General features: G+C 51.1%; 1 protein-coding gene across 5 annotated transcripts in view; it reads right to left on the bottom strand.

Annotated features, from left to right (window-relative positions):
• SAMD4B (sterile alpha motif domain containing 4B) overlaps positions 1-22684 on the bottom strand; it is a 37743-nt gene that overhangs the window by 2488 nt on the left and 12571 nt on the right. For all 5 annotated transcript variants that reach the window (XM_057713228.1, XM_057713233.1, XM_057713230.1 and 2 more), the window contains 11 exons: positions 21469-21868; positions 11644-12114; positions 6452-6691; positions 5763-5872; positions 5532-5618; positions 4421-4763; positions 3617-3702; positions 2978-3096; positions 2217-2415; positions 1903-2026; positions 55-138 (listed from right to left, as the gene is read on the bottom strand). In XM_057713228.1, coding sequence (XP_057569211.1) covers positions 55-138; positions 1903-2026; positions 2217-2415; positions 2978-3096; positions 3617-3702; positions 4421-4763; positions 5532-5618; positions 5763-5872; positions 6452-6691; positions 11644-12114; positions 21469-21664 — 2059 coding nt within the window. In that variant the 5' untranslated portion in view covers positions 21665-21868. The remainder of the gene's footprint in view (positions 1-54; positions 139-1902; positions 2027-2216; positions 2416-2977; positions 3097-3616; positions 3703-4420; positions 4764-5531; positions 5619-5762; positions 5873-6451; positions 6692-11643; positions 12115-21468; positions 21869-22684) is intronic.

Raw genomic sequence — 22684 nt, 5'->3', positions numbered from 1 at the left:
TGGAGACGCTGCTGGGTAGGTGGGAGCTGGGTCAGGGAAAGAGGAAATGCTCACCACCCAAGGCGTGTTCTGTCATGCTCAGACACAGAGACTCCAGAGTGGGATTGATCTCCAGGTCAGGCCCAGGGACCGGGCAATCTGGGTGGGAGAGAGAATGGAAGCAGTAAAGACTGGACTAGGGTGAAGGGTAGAGTCATGAAGACAAAGGCTGGCATGAGGGAGAGGCTGAGGGGGACGAGAGGGAAAGGGAGGGAGGGAAAGGAGAGTGAAGAGACAGAGCATGTAAGACATGTACACACTTGAATGAAAGGTATGAGATGGGCAGAGATGAAGGACAGAGACAGGCCTGGGAGTGTCACTAAGCAGGCTGAGGTGACAATGTCAAGGGCAGAGGCTTGGCAACAGAGAAAGCCTGACCTATAGATGGAGGAAGTAATGTAAAGCTGGGAGATCTGCTTGGAGGCCACACACAGGCCATGACTATTCTGGACACTCACTGCACATTCCCTTGGGCACAGTGAGGGCATCTGCCCTGAGCACTGGGCAGCCCTGTGTGCCCTGCCTGATGACTGGCTCTGTACTTGGTGCACAAGCTTAATTAGAACCCTTCTCATCCCACCTGGGCTTGCTCCTCTGGGCAGGATGCTGTTGGAGAAGGCCCAGCAGGTGGGGCAAATCTGGACAGCAGTCTTGGGTCTGGTCTTCCCATAGTCTCTCAAAGGGCCTCCTGTTCTGGTGCCTGGGAAAGAGCCCACCAGGTCCCTGGGGAGACCTAACACCACCCACTGCATAAAACCCTTCCTGGGCTCCTCGCTGCTTCTAGAGGAACTCTTGAGCTTTTTTACCTGGGTTCAGAAGACCCTGCTGTTTCACCCACCAGCCTCACCTCTCATGAGTTCCCCTCTGAACCCAGGAGCCACGTCTCTGGGTTCATCTGATTGTATCTCCTTAATAAAAAAAAATTTTGACCTCTCTGAGACAGATTCATGACTAATAAGATGGGAATAATATCAGTGCCTTCACATGTGCAGTCGGGAGGATTTGATTCAACAGTGCAGGAAAGCTGCTGACACACAGTCTAGCATACAGCACACTGGTGAAAGGAACTGTTCTCATTTTTTACTCCTGTAATTCATCCATCTAGTCATTTAATATCATTTACAGATGCCTACCATGTGCCAAGCCCTGTGTTAGGATGAACAAGACAAATGGGGTCTCCTGCCTCCCACAGATGGCAATCCACAAAATCTCATAAAAGAATCCCTATTGATTTGGCTATTTGTGACATGAGGAGTTTAGGGTCACAGGCAAATCTAAGCTCTCTCTAGAGGCAGCCCTTTCCACACCAGCCATATCTGCTTCTGCAGCCTCAGTGCCTGCTGCTGGGCACTGGCACAGGGAGTCACACTCCTGACTCTTTGAGCAAGGCAGGGCTAGCGCTTCTCTAAGCTCCCTTTTGCCCGCTTTGCCCTCTCTAGGCTTTGCCCTTTCCCATCTCTAGGCTGATCTGTGAGCAGAGGGGAAGACAGCCCTTCCACCCTTTAGTGTAGAACCTGTTCCAAGAGCTGAAGTCTACTGGTTCCTGGCTGGTCGGCTGGTTTCTGAAAGAATGCCAGTGGACTGATAGGCAGCACTTCCTTCTATAGAAATCTGGCTGCTCTGTCTCATCCCCTCCACCCCTTCCAAACTGAGTATGAACACTAAGATTATGACAGGGATGGAGAGAGGTAGAGATGGGGGGGCGGGGGGCAGGGGCAGTAAGGAGTAAGAGAAGATGGGGGGAAGGGGGAGAGAGAGAGAGAGAGAGACAGAATACATGCAAGGGATAGTGTGTACAAGACCCAGAAAAGAAAGGCCAGCTAAGGGTGTTGTTGAGGCAGAGTCTTAAAGGTGGCACCTTACCTGGAGGGAACATGAGAATGGCCTGGGGCGATGAGTGGACCGGGAGCGAGTGTGTGCGCTGCACAGAGCTGCGGCTCTGGCTGGGCATGCTGTTGCTGCCTCCAGGGTTGGCGAACCACAGGTTCTGCATGGGGCATGGGAAGAGAGAGAGCAGGGGTGAGTGGGCAAGAGGCCCAGGCCCAGGAGTGGTAGAGTTGGCAGAGGAGTCCCCTCCCCTCCTAAGCTGGGCCCAGACGCAAAAATACAGACACATATCTCAGGCACCACCACCCCAACCCCTGAAGTGCCAGGTCCTTTGCTTCCAGCCGGCTCACCTGTCGGCCCTGGCCTCCGAGGCTGGGGCTGGTGAGGGCATGTCGAGGGGAGATGCCCCCAATGCCGGAGGGGCTCAGAAGGCCCATCCTGCCAGGCGGAAGGGCCCTGGGAGGCATTGGGAACTGCCGCTGGGTCCGCCGGGCCACCCCCATCCCCACAGAGCCAGCTATGGGGAGTGAGTTGGAGCCGAACGCCCAGCTGTGAGAGAGCAGAAGGCAGGGTGTTAGTTTAGGTGGATGGGGACCATCTGTTCACATCTCCCCCTGCCACAAACCCCATGCGTAGGACAGAACACAGATCTGCTCTGAGCAGGGATTTCCTGTCCAAGTCCCTGCACCGTACATTGTCTCCTCCTGCCCCAAGGGTACTCCAAGGATGGAGACAGGGAGTGTAAGGTTTCCTCAAGTCCACTCAAAGCAGTTCTCCTAACTTCAATTCTCAAGTGCGATGTTTTCTGGGGGTGAGAAGGGACTTCAGAGCCCTCTGCACACAGATGAGGAGAACAAGGGACAGACAAGGAGCCAGCTATTGGAACATGTGCTGGTTTTGCCAGTTCAGCACTTGATTCTAATGGGAAATCAGGGACCACCTGATTTTCTTATGGGACAGTCCTCACGGGGTGACTTATGTAAGGCCACCCAGTTACTGAATGAGTACAACTGAATTCCCAGCCCAGAATGCAAACACCCCTCTAAGCACTGTCTGTCGACCAACAAGGGCCTAGGGAGAGAAGGTCCCTGTGCCCTGGCAGCCCGCCTACCCTTTCTGCTGCCGGTAGTTCTGCATCTCTAGTGCAGCTTTGCGCGGGAAGGTCCGAAGGAGCTTCAGCACTTGCTGTTTCCAGGACAGCAGCCGTTTCTTCTGCGTCTCCGTGAAAGCCTAGAATTTGGGGGGGGGGGGGGGGGGGTGAAAGGAGTGTGTGCGCTTCTTTCAGATCTGCCTTCCATCCATTCACTCAAATATTTATCAACTGCCTGTCCTGTGCTGGGCAATGCTGGGACACAGAGGTGACCTGTGCTCATGGAGCTTACAGTTTAGTTGGGGAGAAGATACACATGCAATCATAACTGTGATAAATGCTGTGAGGAAGAAGCACAGGAGGCACAAGAAGCCTGATGTTATGAGGGAGCAGGCAAGGCATCCCTGAGATACAGACATTATCAACTGAGAGCTGGGGGGCCAACAGACAGGAGGGGGAATTACTCCCCAGAGGATTATGTCCTAAGGCTCTGATAATGAGCGCTCAGGGCATCCACTGGACCCAACACTGGGAAGGATGAGGACTAGAGAGGTGGGCAGGTACCCGTCAGGCAGGGCCCTGTTGGCCACATACGGCATGTTGGTCCTGAGAGTGATGGGGCAGCCTCTCCTTTCTTGGGAGCCCTAGAGAAGGCCTCACCTCATGAGTCAGGCACTTTTCGATGAGCTGGAGGTAACTGGTGATGTTCTCCTCGTCTGGTCGGGACACCAGCAGCTGGGTGCACACTTGCAGACATGGGAAAGGGTGGGAGGTTAGCCCCCAGCTTGCCCTCTGCCATGTTCCAGGCTTCCCTGGCCCCAGCTGGGGTGGCACAGCGGATGGGTCAGGAAACTCACGCTGGATGAGTGCTAGCTATGTGCCAAGCATTGCACCTGGCTTATCATGAGGATAAAGTGCCCACCATGGTGCCTGGCATGAGGCAGACATGAAGTCAACAATACCTCTTCTCCTTTTAAGTCTTGCAATAGTCTCATCAATGTAGGCATTTTTAGCCAGAGGAGCCTGAGGCTCAGAAAGATTGAGTCACTTGTCCCAGGTCACACAGCTAAAAGAACTCAGACCCAAGTGTAAAGCTGCCTGTGCCATGCTGCCTTAGGAAAAGGCAAGGCCGTTAGGAGCTTCACCATACCCATCCCATGGACTTCAGTCCCCTCTGAAAGAACCAATGGATTCGCCTTATCTGTTCACTCTTTACACAATGTCCCATCTTCTGCTCAGGCTGGAGATGCTTTGGGGGCAAGGGCAGTCTCCCACCATCAGCCTGGATACACCTAGGGGCAGGGGCCTTGTTATCCTCAGTCTTAGCCACTCTCTGTAGTGCTCTAGTCCCCAGGGTGCTTTGAAAAGTTCTGCTCCCATCATTTAGGTTGGATTTGACCCTTGATGCCTGGGTTCACCTGGTACCCTGCCCCAGAACTTCCTGCTGAGCCCTGGGTGTCTCACCTTTGCCCATCACCCGTGTAAACTGGCTGGGGATGTCTCCGTCAGCGACGGGAGCTGGGACTGGCTCACTGCCATCAGTGGGAGCTGGAGCTGGTGGAGGGGGGTAGCTCTCTGCAGCTGGAGGGTCCTTGGCCTCACTGCCCTTGTCTGTGCCAGGGTGAGCCAGGGGAGGCTCAGCACCTGGAAGTGGTGGCTCTCCCCGGCCCCCATCCTTGGCAGTAGAGGTGGTGGCGGTGGCAGCGGCCACAGTGGCCTGGAGGACACTGTAGGCCTTGATGGGGGTGATGATGATCTGCTGAAGCTCCTGCAGAGCGTTTCGCAGATTCCCGCCTTCCAGCACATCCTGAGTGGGGAAGACACAGCCTGGGTCACACGCCAACCCTTAGAGCTATGTTGAATGACTACACATGTGGGGTCAAACATCCCTTGCAGAGAGCTGGCTGGACCCTGGGTTCCAGCACACAGAGAAGGCAGGTAAGAACACTGACAGAGCATACACACACGTGCGTATGCGCACGCACGTGCGTGCGCGCACACACACACACACTCTTGTACACACACATTCCCTCTTCCCCCCCTTTAAGGTGGAGTCCTGTGGAGCTCAGGAGAAGGTGGAGCCTCAGGGTCCCACCAGGGATAGAACCAGATTCAGACCCAGAGATCTGGACTAAGACACTGAAGGGGGCAAAAACCAGAAGGCAACTGGCAGGGAAGGGGAAAAAGGGATGCAAATCAAGGCAGATACATAAGGAGAGTGAGCGGATAAGAAACAACCAACTGGAAAGAGAGATCATGCACCACAGGGGAGACACTCTGCTCTATGAGAAAGAGCTGTTCGAAATGGAAAAGTGAAATGGAAGAGAAGGGCTGAGTCAACAGACAGATTCTGGAGACAAAGACCAGGACAGACCGGGAAGAGAGCCTCTTAGCTTAGCCGCAGCAAGTGAGCCCTGTGATCTGACTTGCACTTGGTCCCTAGAGCCTGGTTCCCTTGGGCTGGGGACTCTGCAGCAGGGGGGCCAACATGGGCAGCAAGGCTGACCCAGAGTCTTCAGCCACCAGCACCACCGGGCAGCCAGTTGGCCTTGGACATGCAGTACCAGGTCCTCACCTTCTCCAGGGATTTGAGGACACTCTGCCTCTCGCGCAGCTTCTGGATGCTCAGGGCTATCTTGTGGCGGGCACCTTTGGTGACATTCTGTGGTAGAGCAGAAGGGGATAGGAAGCTGGAAATGGAAGGCTGAGGTACTTGAGGTGCCCCAACAAGGCCCAAATAGACAGAGGAGGCTCGGGGTCCAAGGGTAATGTCCCAACCCTGCCCTGATGGTCCCCTCAGCTTCACCTGAGACTCCAAGTGCTGCTCAGTCAGTGTCATCATCTCCTCATAGCTCATCTGTGAGAAGAGGGCTGCGTACTTGTGCAAGCGGAGGCTCTTGAGCCATGAGGGCACATCTGTGGAAAAGAAGGGAGGGAATAAGGTTAGGAATCTGGCCCTGGTGACAGTTGTGGGGAAGGACCAGGCATAAATCATAGGTAGCCTTAAAAGCTGTAGAAAACTAGAAGGGGGTAGGGAGAAGCCAAGGGCCCATAAACAACTACTTCTTCTGCCCATCCAGATCCTTCTAGGTGGCCTTCCCTGGTCAGGACACCCGATCCTTCTGAGATGCTGGGTTGGATGTATACTGGGATGACCTCTGATATCTTTAAAAGTATTCCTGGAACCTCTATTGTATCAGTTACCTCCGTGTCCTGCCTTTCTTGTCAGACTGGGGTCCCTGAGGGCAGGGGCTTTTCCCCAATCAGACTGGGACCTGTGGGGGTCCCTCTGCTCAGTCTTGAGCCCTAAGGGCAAGGACTGTCCGCTCTCCTCAGACCTGTCCCCTTCTCGGGGGTGGTGGGTAGCGGGTAGAGGAAGATTTGGGTGTGGAGGGACAGGACAGGTGGGGTGGCAGCTACAAGCTCTCTTCTGTCCTTTTAAGTTCTGCGGAAGCCTCTTGCGGAGGGTCCTGCTGCTACTCTTCCCAACTGTACCTTTCATGCCACTGCCGTCCTCCTGGAAAGTGTTCCGGCTGGAGCCCTGCTCCTCCGTCTGCTCGCTGCCAGAGGAGGCCACGCTGCTCTGGGGCGAGAGGGGTGCGTGGTCGGGCGTGGCGAAAGCAGCCCGGGCCCCAAGCTCCTCTGGACTCGGCCACTCACCAGGGGCCTGGGGGCTCGTGGGGATGAGCGACATGGAGCGCTTCAGCGGACTGGGGTGGATTTGGCAGGGGAGACCTGGCCAGAGTGGGAGAGAGGCAAGAGGTCAGGCTTGGGGATTTGACCACAGGAGACAATGTCCCCCTGGTCAGGGCCATGGATGGCAGCTCAGCCCTGGAATCCAACAAGGGGAAGGGAGCCTGGGTTCTGAGGGGAACCACCTCCCAGCTACTGCTGGCTCCCTCATTCTTCTATACCCTAACCCATCAGCAAGCTCTCAGCCACTTCTCTGAACTGCTCCACTTCCTCTGCTAGCACCATGGGCCAAGTCACTGGCGTCCCTAGCTGGAATTACTGTCACAACCTCCGCATTGGTTTCTTGCCTTCATCCTTGCCCCCTACAGCCTATTCAACTCACAATAGCCACACTGACCCTTCTTAAAATGCAAATCTGACCCAGTCAGTCCCTGATTAAATCCTACCTGTAGCATCCCTTTACACTGAGAATAAAATTCAAACTCTTCCCCCTACACCTCCAAGGCCCTGCAGGACCTGGGCCCTGATCATCTCTAGCTTCTCCTCTCCCATAACTCACCTCTTTGATTCAAGCCTTTCTAGCCTTTGACGCACCCCTGCCCCAATCTGTTCTTGGAACACTCAAGCTTGTTCCAGCCTCAGGACTGCTTCTTTTTTTTTCTCGGTTGCGCTGGGTCTTTGTTGCTGAATGGACTTTCTCTAGTTGCAGGTGCGGGTTTCTCATTGTGATGGCTTCTCTTGTTGTGGAGCACGGGCTCCAGGCGTATGAGCTTCAGTACTTGTGGCACGTGGGCCCTAGAGCACGCAGGCTTCAGTAGTTGCAGCATGTGGGCTCAGTAGTTGTGGCCCACGGGCTCCAGGGAGCATGGGCTTCAGTAGTTGTAGCTCGCAGGTTCTAGAGCTCAGGCTCAGTAGTTGTGGCGCATGGGCTTAGTTGCTCCGCGACGTGGGATCTTCCCAGACCAGGGATCGAACCCGTGACCCCTGCACTGGCAGGTGGATTCTCAACCACTGTACCATCAGAGAAGTCCAAGCCTCAGTACTCCCGTGCTGGCTCCTTCTTCTTGTTCTCCTGATCTTAGCAGTTGGCTCCCCCAGGTCTCATCTCAAACAAGCATCACCTCTCCTGAAGCTTTCTTTGAACCCTCAATCAGAAGTAGCCGCCCCCACCAACCCCCTATCATACCACTCTGTCTTATCTTTCTTACAGCACCTATCACAGCTTGAAATGACCTTATCTAGTTATTTGTTCACTTGCTTATTCACCGTATGCCCCTGCTACAAGACGTGTGACAGCAGGGCCCTGCCCTGTCTTAAACATCACTGTGTCTTCAGTAATTACAGTGTAGCCTTGATTAATGGAGGTTCTTCACAACTACTTGTAAAGTAAGTGAATGAAGTACATAAACTGCTTCCTTAACATCTCTGTTACTGGGCTTCACCACCTCCAGAAGATTTTTCTTGTACTAAGCCCAAATCAGGGTGAATCCAGGCCCTCATCAACAGGATATTTTGCATCCTCCATCCACCCCATTCCGGAATACGAAAAGGGATCCAACTTGCTTTTTAACCATTCTAAGGACAGGGCAGGTTCCCATGAGCTTCCAGACCTTTACACATACTATTCCCTCCCCCTAGCTCACCCCTCGTCCACTCTTATCTGCCAGCCGCTTTGGCCTTCACTCCTGGCTCAAGTATTCCCTCTTCTGTGACTCCTTCCTCTCCATTCCCTGGGCCCCTGTGCTGCTACCTGAAGTCCAGCAGTCACCGCCCCCTTCACCAGTCTGCCTCACACTGGACTCTGGGCTTGTGTAGGATGGCAGCAAGCCTGCCCAATCATTTCTGCATCCCCAGGCCAGGGTAAGATATACAGGAATGTTCAAAGTTTCACTAAGTCCAAAAGGAGGGCACTCATCATCCTAAGGGTACTAAGGGGGCCTCTGAGCTTGACACAGGAAATCTAGAAGTATATCACGTCAAAAAAGATAAGGAAACAAAGCCAAAAAGCCTCACCCTGGGTAGGTGAGAACATCAAGGCCCAGGGAACAGAAGTCCTTTGCCCCAGTTCCCACAGAGAGTTGAGAGGCAGAGACAGAAGAACCCCAGCCTTGTTTCTGATGGGAAGGCTGGGATTCCTGCCAGTGCTATCCTGACATACAGCCTGAGAAGGACAACCACCCTGGTACAGGCCCCCAAAGCACCTTCCCTCATCTGTGACAGTTATCTATGCTCCTAGCCAGGAAGTCACCTGAGGGAGAGGGCAGGGCATTGACCCTACCCACTAAGGCTAGCCTCCACCCCAACCTGTGACTTCTGGGGTGCTCTGCATCAGGCTCCTCCCAAGCCTCTGGTCTCCTAGAAGACATCATCTTCTGGGGGTACTGGGGAACCCTTAACACAGGCCTTTCTTATTCCTGTCTTGGTGTCCCTGGCCTCCTCCTCCCTCCCAAGCCAAGAAGGGGGCAGGAGAGGCTGAAAGGGCATGAAATTATCCTGACTGGAATAACTGTGCAGCTCCTGAGGAGCTCTGCTTGGCCCCACACTGGGATGGAGGCTAGCCTCAGCATGCGAACTATAAAAACAAGAATGCCAGCCAGAGATCCAGGGCCTCACACTCTCCAAGAAACCCTGGTCTGTCCTTGGCAGCACCCCAAACCCACCCTGCCTGCCCTTACAGGCCAATCCTTGCTCCCTACTCAAAAATATTTTAATAGCTTCCTGTTTCCTGCACCTCTTGAAATTGAAAAGCTTCATCCTACCCTTCAAGGCCCCCACTGAATGTGGCCCTAACATACTGAGATCTGAGAGTCAAGACAGACCTGCGTTCAAATTCTGGCTCTGCTATCTATTAACTTCACGATCCTGGGCAAGTCGCTTCACCATCCCCCTCTGTCTCCACCTCCACGTGAAGTCTTTGGCACAGGGGCAGGCACATAGTAAACGTGAATATATGCTACTGCTATTACTCATTTAAATCCTTGCACCTCTCCATCCTTGCCAGGCCTGTCTGCATACTGTCCCCTCCAATTTGACACCCCTATACCTTCAATTCGTGCTGTGCCCTCTACCTGGAATGCCCAATTCCTCTTCTGGTTCAAATCCTCTATTCAACATTGTTCCAGCTTGGTCTTTTAAAGCTGCTGTCCCCATCATGGGGAGGAAGGAATGTATGGGGGAATGTACATGCATGGGTGACCCCTTCCCTTGATAAGCATCTTTGGGAGGGTCACTTTTAGATGGGGGTAGTGTAGCACAGTAATAAAGAATATGAGCTGTGGAGCCAGACTGCCTGGATTTAAATTCTGGCTACACCACCTTGGGCAACTTTTCTGTGACTCGGCCAATGAATTTATAAGTATAAAGTTCTCAGAACAGCTCTTGGAAAAGACTAAATGCTGAATATATTTTAGCCAGAATTATCGTTAGTAATATACCCTCCCAATCTGGACCCAGAAAATGTCATGCTCTGAGACTAGAAAACAAGGTCCAAGACACCTTGGGTTGCTAGAGCTCCTGGAAATGCCCTTCTATCCCTCTACCCTGATTCTTGCCAGCATCTGGGAGGGAGGCAGGTGACCAGGACATCCATATTCAACTGGGGAAGAAAGAGGCTCAGGGGTATCTGATACATACGAGGTGCACACAGCTGGGTACCAAAGACCCAGGGATCACCCCACCCACTGGTACAGGTAACATTTCACTAACATCCTCTCCTGGCCTGCTTTAACCAGTGCCTACAAAAGGGAGCCGGCCACCTTAAGGTTACATCTTGGAAACTTCTTGCCTTGCATCAGGTCATGTCATCTCATCAATCCTTGGAAACATCACTCTTCCTTATCCTGTTCATTTCAACTAACATTTCAAAAACTCACGGGAATACCAGCTCCTCTTGCTCATCCCAGCCTCTGGGGCTGCTTACTAACAGAGACCTTTTGAGACCACTTAGTTGGGGGATTGCATAGTGGTCAGAGGCAAGCTCTAGTATCAGACTGCCTGGGTCTAAACTTTGGCCAGTTCCACCACTTGCTGTGACCTTGAATACAAGACTTCACCTCTTTGAATCTCTCAGTGCCTTTGGCTGTAGAATGGGGCTAATAATATTATTGTGATAAGGATTAAAAGAGATGGTGTCTGAATAGTGCTTATGAAAGAGTACCTAGCACAGTCAATGCTCAACAATGTTACCTTACAGCATGAGTTATATCTTACATGCAAAGGCTTACAAACATACATTTCTCAGAAATTAGTCTGTAAGCTGGAGCCAGATACAAAAATCCAGAATGTCTGGGCTGGAAGGGACCTCAAATTATGGTCAATAACTCAATGCCTTCAGAGGTCAGGGAGTTATCACACATGTCCAAAGTGGGACAGTAGGGGCAGAGGCCAACCGGGACACATGTGAAGGGTCTAAAGGTGGTGACCAATATTCACTCCATCTTATGGTTGCCACCAGGAATACAGGCCTTGAGTTGCCAAATCTTTTGACTTTTCAAGAGAAGCTGAAATCCGGATTTTTTTTTTTTAAGAATTTTTTTTGATGTGGACCGTTTTTAAGGTCTTTACTGAATGTTACAGTACTGCTTCTGTTTCATGTTTTGGTTTTTTGGCCACAAGGCATGTGGGGTCTTAGCTCCCAGACCAGGGATCGAACCCACACCCCCTGCATTGGAAGGCGAAGTCTCACAACCACTGGACTGCCAGGGAAGTCCCTGAAATCCAGATTTTTAGGGGAAATCTCCTGAATCCTTATATCGCCAAATTTATTTAAACATAACAAAACACAATCAAAGTTTTGTTGAGTTTGGGCTCAATAAAACATATCAGCAGGTCAGAAATGGCTCTGGAAATGCCAGTTCACAACCTCTGCACTGCCTCATAAAGCTGAGGCCCGGAGAGGTTCTGTGACTTGCCCAGGGACACAGAGCGAGTGAAGAGGCAGCCCAGTGCGACCCTTTTCAACTAGGCACGGCCTCCCGGGATTCCCACCTTCTCACCTGTGTTTGCGTTGCTCCCAATACTGTTGATGGCTGGCGGCACTGAGCTGGGTGGGTGGAAGGGCACGTGTCCATTTTCCCGGGGTGGCTTGTCTTGCCAGCCTGGCCCTGCCTCCCCAGGGCCCAGCTCTGCAGGACCACCCCACTCATCTGAGCCCTGACGCGAGTGGTAGGTGGGCTCAGGCCGGGTGCGGAAGCCGCTAGCTAGCCGCTCTTCCAAGTGGCTCAGCCAGAGGGCCAGCGCATTGCGGTCCTCCAGCGTGGTGGCCGGGTGGATGAGGGCATAAGAGAGCAGCTGGCGGCTCTCCTCAATGAAGGCATTGCTCTCAATCGAGTAGGCCAGCACTTTCTGCAGCAGCCTCATGTACTCCGACTTGGCCTCCGTGTTGCCCGGCTGAAGCAGGGGTAGGTGGGACAGCAGGAGGGACACCACCTTCTCTTTGGACTCCTGCTGCCACTGGCTGACGATGGCTGCAAAGGGGATAAGAGGGAATGTCAGGGGAGCCAGGGTGGGGAACTCCAATAAAACCAAAAGAGGCGCCTATAACCTGACCCCTCAGCTCCAATCTCATTTCCCTTCTCCTTTCATGACTCTGACCTTGTCCCTCATATAGGTGATAGCTAACACACTCAGCCTGCTTCCAGAGTAATTTTTTTTTCTGGTTCCATCACTCCCACTCTCAGAAACCTGCTATGGCTCCTAATCAGCCAAACTTGCTACTCTGGAATCTGAGCCCCTCCTGCTGCACCCAGGCCTGATCTTCTTGCTGTATCCTTACTCTTTATCTTCATGGCCTCTACCCTCTTTCCTTTGACTATCAAAACAGCCTCCTTCCTGACTTGGAGGACAATGGAATGTAGTGGTTAAAAGCCTGGGCTCAGGAATCCCCTGGTGGTCCAGTGGTTAGGACTCCGCCCTTCCAACTGCAGGGGGCAAGGGTCTGGGAACTAAGATTCAACATGCCTCATGGCTCGACCATCTGGAATCAGATGGTCTGGACTCCCCAACTTACTAGATGGACCTTGGAAAAGTCACTTGAACCTCACAGAGCACTGATTTCCAGTGAAAAATTCTGAAGATAATTATAGTACCCAATTCACAGTGTTACTCTGAGATTCAATGAGTTAATAAAGCATGGAAAGTGGCCTGGCATATAGAACATATTTAATAAATGCTAACTGTTGCTTTTTAAACTGGACTCAGTCTCTAGATTCTTCCCTTCCAATTCAACTCATACACCCAGATGGACTGATCTTCCTAAAGCACACCAGGATATTATGCTCCTGACCAGGAGCTTATAATGGCAACCAGCACCAATACACTGAAATTCAAGAGCTCCTAGCCCAACATCACCTTCATTTCTAGGGCACTCCCCCACCTCCTATTCCTCCAGATAAAGACTCAGTTTAGGATACCCCATCTTCTCTGGGGCTCTCTCCACGCCATATTTATCCAAGCTTCCACACTCAGGCTGAGATGCAAGGCTTTAGCCTGAAACAGTCTCCTTCCTCCTATCCAAATTCTAAGCCTTTTAGGGATTGCGTAAACCTGCCCTTCTCCAGGAGGCCTTCCCTGGCTATTCCACGCCCTGGTGATCTGGTGATGTCTCCTTCCCATCCCATCAACTGAGGGCCTGCCTGTCCTGTGAAGGTAAGTGAGGCTTCCTCTCCTCTCTCTACCCAGAAGTTAGCTCCCTGAGAATAAGGAAGGTCCCAAGCTAGGCACATAAAGGAGGCCTCGGGAAGGAACTGTTACAGGACAGACTGTCCTCCTTGAAAACCTTGTTACCACTTCCCCAACTAGCTCAACGGAGTAGAGGATGGCGGGTAACGCTGACAGAGGAAGGGAAAGGGACAAAGAATACCAATACTTGAGAAAAGAGACAATGATGAAGGCCTGGGACCAACTCTGCCCTCACTCTTGGGCAACTGAGCTCATATCTGTAGCCACGGTGATGATTTTCAAACACATAACAAGGGAGTTCTGAGAGCTGAGTTACTGGGCTATTGGTGAGGTCTTGGAAGGGGACAAAAGGAGCTGGTTCTAACCGAACAGAGCTATGACCCCAGAGGGGTGATGAAAAACAACAGGCAGTGAAGTGGCTTATGTCCCTCCTCTCCTACTTACTGATGTAAATGAGATGCCTTCACTGAGCTCTACTTTCTCTATCTGTAAAGTGGGGCTCAGAATCATTTCTACCTGGCATGGTTGCTATGAATTGAGACCACAGCACAAAGTAGGGCACAAAGTAAGTCCTCAGTAAATGTCAGCTGTCATTTCTAACACCATGGTTATTATATCTTACAGGGGCTCCTTCCTTGAATACCCACAGAGATTCTCAAGGCATAAGTCAACTCCTGGACCAGGAAACAGCGGGGCTGGGCATGGACATGTATATAAGGAGAGCCTCAGAATTCTAGCCATCTGGATTTCAAGTGAGCCCCGATCTGGATCCCTCTGCCTCTTGATGGTGTCTCAAGCCAATTTCCTTAAGGCTTAATATTCCAAGGACCTCTTGTCTCCTCTGCCCACACTACAGACCGGACACCAGGCCACTGGGAGCCTTGCATAAAAACCTGAGAAATACTTTTTTCATGCTCATTTCTTTCTCTTAATGACCTGTTTGGAAATCTGTGGCTTGGGAATTCACATAAACTAATTCTTACATTTGTAGCTCTAAGAAAAGGAAACACGTACAACTCTCAACTCCATATAAGTGCACATTTTCTTGCCTGGGCCTCTTTGACCCAAGCTTCCTGGAGAACCCCTGTTAAAGTGCTCAAGGGTTCATCCATTTATTCAGTCATCAATTCATGTTATGCCCACAGTACTGGCCAAAATAGAACTAACAGTAATACTACACAATAATAGTAACAATGGATAATATTTATTGGCCATTTACTCTGCACCAGACACATGCTAAGAACATGATCGTCCTTCATCCTTGCCTCAACTCTGTTTTAGCACCCCCATCTTGCAGATGAGAAAATAGATTTAGGAAGGTGATGTCTAGGGTGACAGAGCCAAGATCTGAACCCAGGTCTCTCTGCCTCGAGAACTGGGAGGAACTTTTACCCATAACCCTCTACTATGTCTCCAATGCTGCGTAACTTCTTCTTCCCCGTCCCTGGCTTTCCAGATCCCTTTCAGGACCTGCCACACAAGGCTAGGAAATCTCATCCCCTCCATCCATCTTCTGAACTAGCTCCCCATGACCGAGAAGCTATCTCTTAGGTCATCTCTGTATCTAAAGATCTTTCCAAGATGGGACAAGCCTTCCTGACTTCATGGAGTCTTCACACCTTTTGAGCTTTCCCACCCCCCTCTGGCACTGGATCACATGGGAAGGAACTCCCTGGTATTCCATTTCCCTGACTTAGTCCCTGAGTTTTTAGTTTTTGATGAGAAGGAAGAAGAAATACAGTGACTGAGGATTAGGGACAGAAAGTTAAGGACCTGCATCCCAGCTGTGTGGTACAATTGCCTGGGCAATATGCTTCCTCCTCTGTAAAAGAGGGATTACAGGGCTGCTGAGAGGATTTAGGGAGACAATGCATGTAAAGCACCTGACAGTGTCTGCCCGTAGTGAGCATAACTATGAGACTCACGATTGCTGATTCTCTCCCTTCTCCAGCAGAGTGGGCCTACCTCTTTAGCCCTACCCTGATGCTCTCAATTGCTGTTGTTTAGGCCTTGCAGGGTAGCCAGAGGCATCTGGGACAGAGAGAAGCCTTGTCTAGTCCCTCCCCCACCCCAGAGTACTGCCAGGACTCCAGGGCTAAGGGACACAGCTTCTCCTCTGGTACTGCCAGGGGACACGACAGAAGAGCCCCAAGGGTTGGGCTCAATGAAGGACCTTGTTCTACTGCAGTGAAAGGGGAAAGTGGTTTTGGAAGAATGAAGGCTGACCCTAGGGAAATGTGTGTTCATGTGTCTGTGTGGTGGTGAGCTGGGAAGGGTGGGCCTCCCATGACTGGAAAGCATCACTGAGCACTGGAACTGGTCCAAGGAATTTGCACAGCCTCAGGCCCCTTGGGGTGAGCCTAGCAAGGGCTGCAGATGACGGGTGGGGATGGAACTTCTAGTTTCCTGCCCAGATCAGAAAAATCTGGCCCACAGTTGAGGCACAACAGAGGCCCAATGAATACCTGCACAATTGAACCCAGATGGTCCGCTGGAAGGTAGTGGTGTCTATGTGCATACAGCGTAGCCGTCTAGGATCCCTTGACCTCAGGTCACTCTGTTTCATGTCCTAGCAGAGTATACTGAGTAAAGAGTACAAGTTCAACAGGCAAACTTGCCTGGATTCGAAATCTAGCTCTGTCTCTAAGACGTAGAGGTCAACATAACTGTGGGCTAGTCCTTCAACTTCTCTGAGCCTTGATTTCCTCTTCTGTACAGTGGGGGTAGTTAAAAGCCCTTACATCACAGGATTGCTGTGAAGATTCAATGAGACAATTGTGCAAAACACTGATCTGTGTTAAGTGCTCCATGCATTTCAACTATTATTGTCGTTGCTGCTGGTTGAAGATCTAGAGCCCACACTGTTTCGGGGCTAGAGGGAGCAATTCACAAAGGAGGGCACATCTGGGTCTCCCCCTTAAGATTCCCGACAGGGGTGGGGAATTTCATGCAGTTATTTACCAAAAACAGACACATCTCTGGTTCCCCTGAGCTAGAGGCACAACAAGCAATGATGAAATTCTGGAGGTAGGCGGATGGGGGAGGGGACGGGGGAATGCCGTGATGTCAATGACTGCTGCTCACCAAGCTTCAAACCTGGACTCCAGAGAGGATTAGGGAGACTGCATGTGAGTGTGCTCCTTGCCCAGGTGACCAGAGCTAAGTAGGTCGTGACCCTGGGTGCTGGCAAATCACAGGAGCCAAATATATCTTGGAGACTGCCATAAGAGCAAATCCATTTTTACACACTGGGCTGTTGCAACAATTGTGGCAAGCCTGAGGCACCAGTCAGAGGGGCTGGGTTTTGGCTCCAAACATGCCCCTCCATGCTTTACCCCATCTCACACAAACACAGGGGAGGGCAAGGGGGCTCACATTTTTGTTTGATGAACTGTGTTAATAGAGCTTGAACAGGGAGGGTGGCGGCATCAGAATTGAGCTTGGGTGACTCACTCAGCCACAGCTCCCTCTTGACCTCAGTTTCCCCACCCAGATTCGATGAGCCAGAGAGGGAAGGGCTTAAACCTGCTGGATATGGGGACTCTGACTCACAGGACAGGAGGAGGGAAGAAATGCAAGAAGTGAGGCCCAAGAAGCTACAGGACCAGGGAGGAAAGGAGAGTTCAGCTTCTCTGGCCCCACCTTTCTGCTCCAAGTCAGTATGGCAAGGGGGGCAGGTGGTAGGATTACTGTTATAGCTTCAAGTAGGCAGGGAAGACAGCACTGAGAGAAGGAACAGGGATAATGACAAGGGGAAACTTGGGGCTTCTCCTTCCCTGTTCCAGAGACCCTTGGGGTGTTGCTTTGCAGTTCCCAGGTTTTATCTCAGACTCTGCTTCCATGAAACCAATGCTGGCTACCTGGGCTGAGGGACTTCCCTACATCCTCCTAGCTGCTTGAGAGGAAGGGACAGCTCAGACCAGAGCCTCTTTCATGCCCCGTCCCCCACTCTCCACTCCCAGTAGGTCATGTGACAGTACCCTTACCACCTTCCTGGGCCCACCCAGAATCAGTATCAGCATCAAGACCAGTGGTTCTCCACCAGATGCACACAAGGGCCAAAAAGGGAGCTTAAAAAACACCAAACTCTCTGGAGATAGGACCAAGGCCTCAGGTTCTTTTTATAAAGTGATTCTGACATGAAGCCAGCATTGGGACCCACTCACCAAGACTGAGCCCTCTGCACTCCCTGGCCGTTTCTGAGAAGGAGATGGGTGGGTGGGCAGCTCTGACCCAGACCCAACCCTGTACCCAGGGTTTCCCTGGAAGAACTGAAGGAAGTAGCAGGGTTGGGTGGGTGGGAGGGAAATGGAGTATAAACTCAGAAAAAGGCAGAGGATCTGCCTCACTGTTCAGCCCTCCTGGCCTGAAGGGATCTGAAAAGCTGAGGAAGAGCTTCAGACCCTGTAACAGGCAACCCTTATCCAGGAATTGGTAGACCAACTGTACTCAAGATTTGGTTTCTGGGGTAAGTGTGCATCTTGGTGGGAAGGAGGGACAGGTTCTCTGAGGGGCCCATCCCATAAAATACTAAGAACTACTGATGTACTTGGAGAGTATCTAGAACAATCCCCTCACTGTCTAGATGTGAATCCTCAGGCCCAAGATGGATGGGGCTGGCCCAGGTCACAAGAGGTGTTAGTGGCAGAGCTTGATCTAGAACTCTTGGGTATCCTAATTCCTATTCTCATATCCCATGACAAATGAATCATCAGTAGAGCATCATGTCTCAAACTGCCTGGTCAGCAGAACCTGGGTACCCATTACCAGGCCTATGCTCTCAGGATTCTGATTTAGTGGGTCTGGGCTGGGGGACCAGAAATCTGGATTTTAGGTCACATTCTCCCCCATCAGGTGATTCTGATGATGATGCAAATTTGGGAAACACAATGGGATGGGAAAGCCATTATGAACAGAGGATGAGGAGCTCCTCCTACAAGGGAGGCCTCCAAGCCCAGGAAGCAGCTCCTTCCTTCACAAATAAGGCAGGCCAGCTGCTCTAGTTGAGGTTGGCAGACAGGAGACACAGTCTTGGAGCTCCCATGTCTATTAGGAAGAGGCACTCAAGGACCCACAGGATTTACCTGTGCCATCACTTCTCTCTCCAGTCATGCTTTGCTCTAATCCTGGCAGGCTTCCTGCTGGCTTTGGAACACACCATGGCCCTCTCTCTCTTCCCTCATTCTAAGTTTTTCCTAATTCTCCACCCACCTAAGTACCAACTTGTTCTCTTCTCACCACCTGACATGGGGCTGTGGCTAAAGACCTTGATTCATATATTAATTCACTAGTCAAGTCATTCCACGGCAGTTCTCAAGGACAAGCATTAACCACAACATCTGAAAGTAAACTGTCTGAGATGGGTCTCAGGTTCTTGGTATAAAGTGTACCATGCCTTTCAAGGGCAATGTGGTAATAACAAATATTTTAAACTTACATAACTTCAAACTAGCAGTCCCACAGAAGTCTAGGAATTTATCCTAGAGATGCTTAAAGGGTACTCATTAGAGCACTGCTTATAAGAGTAAGAACAAACACACCATGCAGTAGAGGCTACTGATCAAGAGGAAGAACTTTTAATGTCAAATTCCAGCTCCACCTCTGACCAGTACAACCCAGGGCAAGCCACTAATCTCTGTAGACCTCAGTCTTGTTTGTAAATGGGGGAGTTATAAGACTTTCCTTACAGAGCTGTTGTGAGGGTTATGAGTAATAAAAATAAAGCACTGCTTGATACACAGGTCTGGCTCTCTGTTACCTTACTATTCTTACTATCCAGCAGCCATTAACAACAATGAGGTATATACGTGTGTGCTGAATATGGAATGATCTTCAAGTTACATTGTTAAGTGAGAAAAGCAAATTGGTTAATCTGTGTGATGTTCTGCTCTATGTGCTAAAACAATCAAAACCATGAAAAAGCTGGAAGGAGAACTTGTATGTGCTCATATATGCAGAGAACATCTCACAAAACATACACAAATTGGGAATGTGGAAGTCCGGAAGGGAGACCTCACTTTTTACCTTTCATATGGTTTGATTTTACTACAAATTTTGAAAACAAAAGCAAAAACTAAAAATGCTCTAATAAATAAATAGCAGTAAGCACCAGTGTGATTCTGACATATAGCCAGGATTGGTACCCAGTGCTCATCCAATTTCCTACTGAGGATGGGGTGGTGGGGATGTGTGACCAAGCTGTTTAAGACACTGGCTTGCCCCAAAGGAGTCCCCACTATGGGAGCACAGCCATACCCTTGCCCTGGTGCTAGAGCAGAGGGGAACCCTCCCTGGTTGGGAGGATGGGAGAATTGTAAAATGGCTGAGGTCTGAGCCTGCTGCAGCCAAGCTGGGTTCCTGCTGCTCAGTGTCTGCGAGACAAGGACTTAAGCTAACTCCCAGCCTAAGAAACTGTCTTCCCCTACAACTATGGCACTTCTGTGATTTGTACACAAAAACACAGTAAAATAAAGGTGACTGCTGCTAGGATGGGTAGGCATAAGAGGAGGGAAGCAGCTGTGGGGGTCCCCAAATCCCAATCCTAGCAGCCCATGCTGATTTCCCCATCTACAAACTGGAGACAACAACACTACCTATCTCATGAGGTTGTTGTGCGGACTAAACAAGTTACTGACAATAAAAATAACAACTGACATTTATTGAGGGACTTCCCTGGTAGCACAGTGGTTAAGAATCCTCCTGCCAATGCAGGGGACACGGATTCGATCCCTGGTCCAGAAAGATCCCACATGCCTCGGAGCAACTAAGCCCATGTGCCACAACTACTGGGCCTGTGCTCTGAAGTCCGCAAGTCACCACTACTGAGCCCGCGTGCCACAACTACCGAAGCCCATGCGCCTACAGCCCATGCTCCGCAATAAGAGAAGCCACAGCAATGAGAAGCCTGTGCACTGCAACAAAGAGTAGCCCCCGCTCACCGCAACTAGAGAAAGCCTGTGCACGGCAATAAAGACCCAATGCAGCCAATAAATAAATAAGTAAATAAGTAAATAAATAATAAATTTATTAAACAAAACAAAACATTTACTGAGTGTTTACTACGTGCCAGGTACTGTCCTCAGGCCTCATAACTAACCTAGAAGGTAAGCACAGTTATTACTGATTTTATTGATTTTAAAGATGAGGAAACAAAGGCCCAGAAAGGTGAAATTACTTGATTATACAGCAAGTGACAGAACTGGGATTTAAACCTAGACAATCTGACTCTAGGGCCACCAAAGAACACAGCTTTCAAAGTGACTATACAAGTAAAGCCAGTACTTGGCTTGTTGCAGGGACTCAATGTGAACTGTTATCATGAGGAAGAAGGTGGGAAAGGTTTGGACACACTTTACATGAGGTCCCAAGGTCCCCTCCCCAGCTAGCTTTCAGGTGCACATACTCCCCCTTTTCTTTGGCCTCCAACTCTCCCACCCATCACCGAGGTCAACAACTCTCCATCCAGCCTTGTGGAGACCCAGAAGGTCAGAATAGCTTCAGCAGTGCCCCTTGAGATGGTTCTCTGGACTGACTCCTAGCTACGCCTGGGGTCTGAGGAAGAAGTTCTAGAGAAGCCTAGCTCACCCATCCCAATGTCAACCTCGCGGGACAAAGAGCACTTCTCCACTGAGTGTTCAGTAAACTGATACGGACTACATCTAAATTCAAAACTCTCTTGAAGCTGTTTATGCAACCTACCATCCAGGGGGTAAAGAAGAGTATAAGATGACTCGTGAATTTTGGAAGAGTTTTAAAATTCCCTGCTAGCTCTGCTGTCCTGGAGCTTGAGAAATAAATTAATGCTCACCTTCCATCCCCCTTTCACAAGTAATGACTTTAGTCTGTTCCTTTCAGCCACCCAGACAAGCCATCCTACATGATCCTTCCTCTGTTATGGGTAGTTTCTAGTTTGCACTGCACTCCCCCAGGAGTCCCCCATTCGATGTCTGAGGATTTCTGGCAGCAAAGCCCCAGAAGAGCCATGATGACTTGGGAGGCCAGAGACTCCTAACCTACCAACAAGCCTAGAACCCACATTTCTTAGCACCACCATTGGGCAGGCCTCCTCAGCCACCTGACATCTGTTCCTGTTCCAGGTCTCCCTCCTGCTGTGCTCCCCATCTCTGGGGGTGGAGACTCACCAGCACTGTTGGCCTCTGACTCCAGCAGGTGAATGTCATTGCAGTCCGCCAGTGAGTGCTCCAGGCAGAGCTGCAGGAAGCGGGCCTGGGTACGGGTGACCCGCTTCAGAAGTGACAGGAGGGCCACTGTTTGTTCACACTCATTCCAGCCCTTGAACCAGCCAGCGAGGATGCCCACCTGGTCTCGGAACATCATGGTGCCGGGCCTGGGGCCAGGGTGGGGGGGACGGCGGTGGCGAGGGCCAGCGCCGTCACATGGTCTCGGCTCCGGGCTCCTGTTACCTCTCCCCTGAGGGCCAGGGCTTGAGGACGTTCCCTGGCGTGGTGGCAATGGGTGGTGCGGGGAAGACACCTGCTCACATCGGGGGAGGTCTTGGTCCAGCCACGCCTCTCCAGGCCCCTGGAAAAGGAAGCAAGGGGGTCAGATAGAATGAAGGGGATGGAACTGGCCTAGTGAGTGTGGGTTGAGGGGGTAAGGAGGCCTCATGCCTTCCTCTTTCAGGGTACCTACTCTACTGGGCTCCTGGGAGAAAGATGAAGCCAACGCCAGATACTGAACCAACTCTCCCTCCAATCTCCAGATCCAGACAAAAGGCTTGATTGGGACTCAGAGACCCAGACAAAGAAGAAGATGCTGCCCCTCAGGTCTGGCTGTCACAGGGCCAAAGGAAGTGGATTTAAAGCAAACAGTAAGTTGGCAAGATTTTCTAGATGGGAAACAGGAGACACTGCACACTACGGCAAAAGATCTGAATTAATGGAGACCAGGCCCCAGGTGACATGACTAAGCAGACATGTGAAGCTGAGCACATGCCCTTACCTTGTTAGGCTCTGGTCACCTCCTCCAGAGGGCTGGGCAGAGTGACTACTCGCCTGCTAAAAGGACCCTGTGGACTCTTTGTACTATTTCAAGCTAAGATCCACAAAGCTAGGATATGGGTGGGTCTCAGGTATGTGGATAGCTAATTGATCAGTAACCGGGAGTCTAAGGGTAGGCGCAGAGGCCCTTTTCAAAGATTCCAACACGCTGGGAGTGGATCTCATTTGTTCCAACCCAGCTCTTCCATTCTGATCTCTAAGATCCCATCTATCCCTGCTCTGAAGTGAATCTCTCCCAGCCCTCTTCCTCATTCCTTTGAAGGCTACTCCTGACCCAAGTCCTCTGGGCTAGTATGCCCCTTTGGCTCCCAGAGATGGCAGCTTGTCAGCCAGACTC

This window comes from Hippopotamus amphibius, chromosome 16 (genome assembly GCF_030028045.1).
Source record: "Hippopotamus amphibius kiboko isolate mHipAmp2 chromosome 16, mHipAmp2.hap2, whole genome shotgun sequence".
NCBI lineage: Eukaryota > Metazoa > Chordata > Mammalia > Artiodactyla > Hippopotamidae > Hippopotamus > Hippopotamus amphibius.
This window is presented reverse-complemented; position numbering and strand designations above follow the sequence as displayed.